Raw genomic sequence first — 8,082 nt, 5'->3', positions numbered from 1 at the left:
AGCTGTGGACAAGGAAATTACCAAGGGGTGTTGAAGTACCCAGACTATCACCCCTTGGACTGAAGAGACTAGGGGGATGTTATATTTTAGGAGCCAGGAGAGAGCTGGACTCCAAAAAGCTCCCCTGAGGAGCTATAGTAGCAAAAGTCACTGCATCAGCCAGATGTTTGAGAGGAGGAATACTCCAATCTCTCTCCTCCCTCCCCTATCCTCTGCTAGTTATTCCTATCAACTAAACAAAACCAGAAGCTATATCATCAGCCCTTTTATTTATTTATTTATTTATTTATTTTAGTTAGAATCTTGCTAAGTTGCTGAGGCTAGCCTCAAACTTGCCACCCTACTGTGTCAGCCTTCCCAGTTGCTGGGATGGCAGGCTTGTGCCTCTGTACCTGACTTGTTCTTTAGATTTTTTAAAAAGCCATGATATTCAAATCCCTCATGGGCTCAACAACAACAATGATAACATGGCAGCAAACTAGATTTGGTCAGGGCCATAGTGGAGACTCTGGCTCTACCATGCAGCCAGCCATGTTTGTGAAACATCAGTTAGTTCCTGGTGACCCTGCTGAAACCTTTGGACATTCCACTACCTTTTGAATAATAACTCAAAGCCTTGACCTATGAGAACTTCAGAGTCTGACAATACATATATCTCCATCCTCACTCTCTATATTCAGCTACAAGGGCCTCTTCCAGTCCTTCTTATTCAACACCATGCTGTTTCTGTCTATTTAAAATACTGTTTTCTCCCCTCTTCATTGAGTTTACTTTAAGATATCAGCTCACTGATATTTATAATAGCAGATAACAATTCCAAACAGTGAGAAACAATAGAACATTACTCAGTCATTTTATAATTGTAGATTAATGAGAAAACAATGTTGAGATGTTAAGATAAAACACATTATGGTAACATGTATCATATAATATTGTTGTAATACATTTATACATATACACCCAGGTGGGGAAAAGTCTGGAAGGGAATGCACCAAAGCATGGGTAGTTGGGTCATGGGTGATTTTTTTTCTTTTTTCTTATCTATATTTTCTAGAGCAAATATGTATTAAGAAAAAATCAATGTTTTTAAAAAATAAATTAAGAAAAACATCTAGAGGGCTGGGGATGTGGCTCAAGCGGTATCACACTTGCCTGGCATGTGTGCGGCCCGGGTTCGATCCTCAGCACCACATACAAACAAAGATGTTGTGTCTGCGGAAAACTAAAAAATAAAAATAAATATTAAAATATTAAAAAAAAAACATCTAGGGAGCTGGGGTTGTAGCTCAGTGGCAGAGTGCTTGCCTAGCATGTGTGAGGCACTGGGGTTGTGGCTCAGCAGTAGAGCATGTGTGTGAGGCTCTGGGTTCAATCCTCAGCACCACATATAAAGAAATAAAATAAAGGTATTGTGTCCAACTACAACTAAAAAATAAATATTAAAAAAAAAACACGCAGAGGGCTAAGGCTGTAGCTCAGTGGCAGAGTGCTTGCCTAGCAAGTGTGAGGCACTTGTTTCCATTCTTAGCACCACATAGAAATAATTAATTAATTGATTATCAAAACCACCTGGAATCTAAGGTGAATATGTTAAAAATTGTGAGAGAGATGGGGAAGGAAAGGATAGGATTTTTAGAGATAATCATTGAAAACCAAGTTTATCAAATAGTTTCCTAAAATCCCTCATAATGAGTATGTAATATATTGATACAAATATTTTAGTTCCTGGGCTTTATTATTAATTTTAACATTTTTAAAAATACAGCTCTCTTTCCTATAAAAAAACAGGGATCCACTGAGTTACATAATTTCTCTCCAATTTGATTTAAAACATGAACCCCAAACACAATATCTTACAAACCAATGTCAAATCTCTATTATAATTTAGTGCAGTTAGTCAACAGTAAGAATACTGTCATACTTTACTAATAGCAATGGCCTCAGCAGAAGAATAGACTATATATGGAAGTAAAACCAAAATCCTAATGAGCACCATTCTGAGATCACTGACCACAGTCAACATTTGAAATTATTAGAATTACGCAAAGATAATGATACCGAGGCTTAATTTTTATTGAATATTAAAAACAAAATCATTTTAAAAGGCACACGAAGTTCCGAACTAAAAATAAAGAGCTAAAACCCCAAAGCAGAACCTAATACCTCTGAAACCCATCCTTTCCCCACTCCAGTCCCTTCCTCTGGAGTTGGCTGGTTTTGGTCCCCACCCGAGCTCCTCCCCTGAAAGCCTGTGGTGCAAGACTGCCCAATCAGTTCTGTTAGATGTTTCCTCCGCCCACCTAGAGCCTGGGCTCCACGCCTCTCCGCCCCGCCCCGCCCCCTCAGACCCGCCCCTCAGACCCCGCCCCTCGTGCATTCGGTTGGCTTTTCCCACTCACTGCAGTGTGTGACGAGTGGTGGAGCCGGGAGGAGTCTATTGCGCACGCTGGCGCCGGGCAATCGGCGAGAGAAAGGTCGCCGCCCTGTGCTAGAGGCTATGAAGCGCGGCGTGCGGCGGGAGCGTTGCCGGAAGCGGAAGCTCGGGGGGCGGTCCAAAGGGGGCGCGGAGCCCGCGGCGGTTAATTTTTTTTACAGAGTGGCTTCGCATCCCTGGTTCTGGGATTTCCTTAGGCTGCGAGAAATGGTTAGGTCTGGATCCCGACCGAGCCAGGTGAGGGTTGTGGATCCGAGGAGTCCACTGTGTGGGTGGCGGGGACTTGAGGGGACTCTGGCAGGGGGCGTGTAAAACTGCTTGGGGAAAAAAAAAAACCCAAGACGGCGCGGCGGCTCTGAAAATGATGAGGCTGGGTAGTGGGGGACCCTTGGTCCTCCCATCCTAACAGCGATTCTGTCGGTAGATGCAAGTCGCCTCAGCCCTCCAGAACTCAGGCCGGCTTTGAGATCGAGCCGGGTTCGAGTCCCAGCTTTCGCCGCTGGTCGAGTGACTTGACTTAATCTCTCCTTGCGTGTGTAAGTCGTCGCATCAGATCCAGCTCCTGGGTTTTTCCACTATTGCCATTGTTAGTTCATCTTCCATCACTAATTTTTTTTTTTTTTTTTTTTTTTTTGTGGTGGTGCTGGGGATTGAACCCAGGTCCATGTGTATGCTAGGCAAGCACTCTACCAACTGAGCTATATCCCCAGCCTTCCATCACTATTGCTGACATTTTTTAAAAAAGTTTCCCGGTTAGTGTCTCAAGTATACGTTCCTCGTTGTAATACAATGGTTCTGCTTAAAATCCAACACGGGAGCTCATTTTTTGCAAAGTGGATCCTGTTCTTTGGTGTGGGAACACTGCCATGTTTTATACTTTTCAGCCTCCTTTCCGAATCCAGTCAAGTTCAAAACTACATAATCCCAGTGCTCTGGGCCCTCTGCTGCCTTTTCACATTCTGGTCTGTGTAGAATGCCCTTTTAAGACTGACATCACCACTTTGCATCTTCTGGTCCTCAACTCACGGACCATCTGTAGAACCCTTACCTTACACCCTAGCATCCTCCATTGGTTAGGTACTCTTCAGCCCCCCCATTTATATCCTTAATAACTTATCAAACCACTTTTCAGGCTGGCTATGTTGGTAGTCTGCCTCTGCTTCTAGACTATTTTTTCTCCATATCTTCAAGGTCAAGGACAGCACTTGGCATATTGTATATTTTCAGGGATTGAATCAATTATTTCTCAGACCCTTTGCTCAGGTTGATCTTCCCTTAACTATTTTTTTTTTTAAAAGAGAGAGAGGAGAGAGAGAGAGAGAATTTTTTTTTTATATTTATTTTTTAGTTTTCGGCGGACACAACATCCCCGTTTGTATGTGGTGCTGAGGATCGAACCCGGGCCGCACGCATGTCAGGCAAGCGCGCTACCGCTTGAGCCACATCCCCACCCCCTTCCCTTAACTATATAGAACTTTATTTGGCTTTGTTTTTGGTGTTCCTTCATTTATCAAAACTACTGTCTTCCCCATTAATGTGAATCTTACACCCTTTTTTCGAGATTTGGCTTGGAACTAGAAGTGTGAATACTTCTAGACCAGCCCACTTTTACAGTTTTTTTTTTTGAATGAACTCAGATATTGAATGAATGAACTCATATATTGAATGAATTCAGAATATGTGCATTTAGCAAGGATGAAAAATATGGTTTTGATATTCACAATAATCAGATTCAGATTCCAGTTCTGCCACTATTGTGATGATGGTAAGCAAAGTACTTTTTGCTTCTTTGAGAATCCTATCCTTTTGCTATTAAATAGATGTAAAATTCTGTTTCAAGGAATTGGGGAGATGAAATAAGAAAATCTGGTAAAATATCTGCCACACAAATGACATATGTATCCAATAAATGTTAATTCCCCAAACACCTAGTTTGTTATCATCCTGATGATAACTAGCATTCATTATGTGGCAGGTACTACTATGAGAGTTTTTTATATATTACATATAATAGCTCATTTTTTATACTAGCCTTATGAGGTAAATAATGTTATCATCTCTGTTTTATAAATAAGGAGATTGAGGGATGGAGAATTCAAACACTTCCCAACTAACTAATTACACAGCTGGTAGACTGTGGAAACAGTATTCAGACTCGCATAGCCAGAGACCATTCTTTTAAACATTATACTATTCTTAGATGTATGACTTTAGACAAGGTAAATTTCTTAATTTTAGGTTCATACAGAAATAATGGCAGGGAGTTCATTAAGTGGAAAGGCTTTAATATAACCAGTTATTCTACAAAGGTAATGCTATCTTGTACTTGGTAGGAAATATGGGGATGATTAAGAAAAGCTTATATTCTCATATAGAAAAATTAAAAGTTTAATGAAAAGTAGTGGAAGTAAGTGTGAAAACAAACTGATTAGCTGCTGTATTATGATTTGGGACACTCCTAAGTGCAGTTTTGCAGTTTGTAGCAAGGGCATTAAACTGCTAATAACCTTTTCCAAAGAAATTATGATTTTAATCCTAAATATAAAAAGGCTATTTTCAGTATATAGAAAGGATTGTTCCAGGTTTGATTTTTAAAAAATTTTTATTTTATTTATTTTTATGTGGTGCCAAGGATCGAACCTAGTGCCTCATACATGCTAGGTGAAGGCTCTACGGCTGAGCCACAGCCCCAGTCCTCCCAGGTTTTTTTTTTTTTTTTAAATATTTTTTTTTAGTTGTAAATTGACATAATATCTTTTTATGTAATTATTTTTATGTGGTGCTGAGGATTGAATCTAGTCCCTCATACCTGTGAGGCAAGAGCTCTTCACTGAGCCTCAGCCCCAGCGCCCAGTTTGATTTTTTAAAATATATTTTATTTTTTATCATTGTAGATGGACAGAATGCTTTTATTTTATTTGTTTATTTATTTTATTTTTTATGTGGTGCTGAGGATTGAACCCAGTGCCTCACACATGTCAGGAAAGCACTCTGCTGCTCCAGCCCCCCAGGTTTGATTTTTCATTATCAAAGATGTGAAGCAAATCAAGGACATATTATATTACTTCTACTCAAGGGAACGTTACCATTAACTTTTTTAAAAAAACTTATTTTTAGTTACAGATGGACACAATATATTTTATTTTCATGTGGTGCTGAGGATTGAATCCAGTGCCTCTTGCATGCTAGGCAAGCTCTTTACCTCTGAGCCATAACCCAGCCCACCATTAACTTTTTTGACTGTTAATATAGAAAAAGATTCAAAAGCTTAAAAAAAAATTCAAAATTACAAGTATCTAGTCATCATGACTCAGTAAAAAATGCATAGGAGAAAGACTGGAGGCCCTGATAGCAAAGAGCACATTTAGTACCTAAATCTTGGTTTCTAAATACTGAACACAAAACAAAGTGTTGGTGAAGATGTTGAGAAATTAGAACATGGATAGCTATTGCTGGGAATATATATGGTACAGCTGCTATAGAAAAGTATGAAATTTCCTTAAAAGAACTTAAATAGAACTCTTATAAGGTCTAGCCAATTCTACTTCGTGGTATTTATCTTAATTGAAATCAGGATCTTAAATAGATATTTACACTGGTATTCATTATTCACAATACCAAGAAGTAGAAACAATCTACATGTTTATCTATAGATGAATGGATAAAGGAAATATGGCATATACATACAGTGAAATCTTTTTCAGCACTAAAAAAGAAGGAAATCCTGCCATATGCAATAACAAGGATGAACCCTGAGGACATTCTGCTAAGTGAACTAAGCTAGCCCAGGACAAATACTGAATGATTCAGTACTGCATGATTCCACTCATATGAGGTATCTAAAGTAGTCAGGGTGTAGGCCAAATATACAGGAGTAGAGTAGAATGGTGATTGCAGAGGTTGGGGCAAGAGGGAAAGAGGGACTTGCTATTCAGTAGGTATAAAGTTTTGGTTTTGTAAAATGAATAAGCTCTAGAGATCTAACCAACATTGTGCTTATAGTTACCAATGCTGTATTTTGTTAAGGTAGATCTCATATTGAATATACTTAAGACAGTCTGAAAAAGAGATGAGCTTGGTTGTAAAAAGGTAAGGAACAGTTCAAAAAATGATGGGGACTTGTTAAAATTAAGAAGGAACCAACTTGAAGAGGCTCCCACTACTAAATCTGGCACATTTTGATCATTATAACTAATAATAATAGATCATAACCCACTGAATAAAATATGAATCCATGAGCCTACATTCAAATGAACAAGAAACAAGGAAAAATTCTTCCCTAATTAGTTCTACATTTATTAGTTGAAATTCAACTAATAAATGACAATTAATAAATGTAGAAGGAATGATGTTAAAAGACTAACCATTTAGGAAGGCTGGGCATGGTGGCACACACCTGTAATCCCAGTGGCTGGGGAGGCTGAGGCAGGAGTACTGCCAGTTCAAAGCCAGCTTCAACAACTTAGCGAGGCCCTAAGTAACTCGGTGAGACTCTGTCTCTAAAATACAAAGGAGAACTGGAGATGTGGATCAGTGGTTATGTGCCACTGGATTCATTCCCCAGGTACCAAAAGGAAAAACAAAAACAAAACCTCACTATTTGGAATTGGACATAACTTTCCTTTGTTATGAATTCATATATGATTTCATGACCAGTGTAATGGCACATCATGTACAACCACAAGAATGGGAAGTTATACTCTATGTGTGTATAATATGTCAAAATACATTCTACTGTCATATAACTAAAAAGATCAAATTAAAAATAAAAAAATTTAAGAAATCACCATTTGACAATTGAGTGACAATTGAGTCCTCAGTGGATGCTAAATTGGGTGGAAGTTTGATGATTGGATATCTACATAGTGTCTAGATATTTCCCCATAAAATGCTTAATAATTGCAAAGGTAAAAATAGTAACTTTACAGTGAAAAACCTGGCAGACACGTTGTTTTAAAAAATATTTTTATACATGGACACAATACCTTTATTTTATTTGTTTATTTTTTAATGTGGTGCTTAGGATTGAACCCAGTGCCTCACATGTGCTAGACAAGTGCACTACCACTGAGCCACAACCCCAGCCTGAGACACTGTTTTAAATAATCAGTTTACATAGCCAGTGGTAGGACAAACTGACATCACATGTCTGCTCATACTGTATTGAAAATGATATGTTTGACTTTGTAGTATTTCTGCCCAAAATGACTTTGTAGTATTCCTGCCCAAAATGCATAACCTAGTTTGATCCTGAGGAAACATCACAGACATCTAAACTTCTAGATAGAAATTCTACAAACTAACTGGCCTCTACTATGAATATATCAGGGATATAAAGGACAATGAATGGCTATCCAGGGAACTATTCCACATTAAAGGAGACCTAAGGGCTATGGCTATGACAGTTTAATGCAAAATATGATTCTGAATTAGCTATGGATCAGGTTTTTTCTGTAGAGGGAAGTATTGGGATAATTGGCAACATGCAAATAAGATCACAGGTTGTAATACTATATCAATGTTAATTTCCTCGTTTTGATAAGTATATTAGAGAATGACCTATTCTATATTTAGGGATATGTGTGTGTGTGTGTATTATATGCACATAAATATATACTTGTATATATTTATTTATATTATTTTGCACC

The 8,082-nt window shown here is 38.4% G+C and overlaps 1 protein-coding gene across 2 annotated transcripts in view; it reads left to right on the top strand.

The window, feature by feature from the left end:
- Positions 1-2,448: 2,448 nt before the first annotated feature.
- The window catches only part of CCDC14 (coiled-coil domain containing 14), a 59,730-nt gene continuing 54,096 nt past the window's right edge, over positions 2,449-8,082 (top strand). For both annotated transcript variants that reach the window (XM_081301766.1, XM_081301765.1), the window contains exon 1: positions 2,449-2,671. In XM_081301766.1, coding sequence (XP_081157892.1) covers positions 2,498-2,671 — 174 coding nt within the window. In that variant the 5' untranslated portion in view covers positions 2,449-2,497. The remainder of the gene's footprint in view (positions 2,672-8,082) is intronic.

This window comes from Spermophilus citellus (assembly GCF_964194105.1).
Source record: "Spermophilus citellus genome assembly, chromosome: 7".
In the NCBI taxonomy this organism is placed as follows: Eukaryota; Metazoa; Chordata; class Mammalia; order Rodentia; family Sciuridae; genus Spermophilus; species Spermophilus citellus.
Note: the sequence above shows the minus strand (reverse complement) of the source record. Positions and strands in the feature narration are given on the sequence as shown.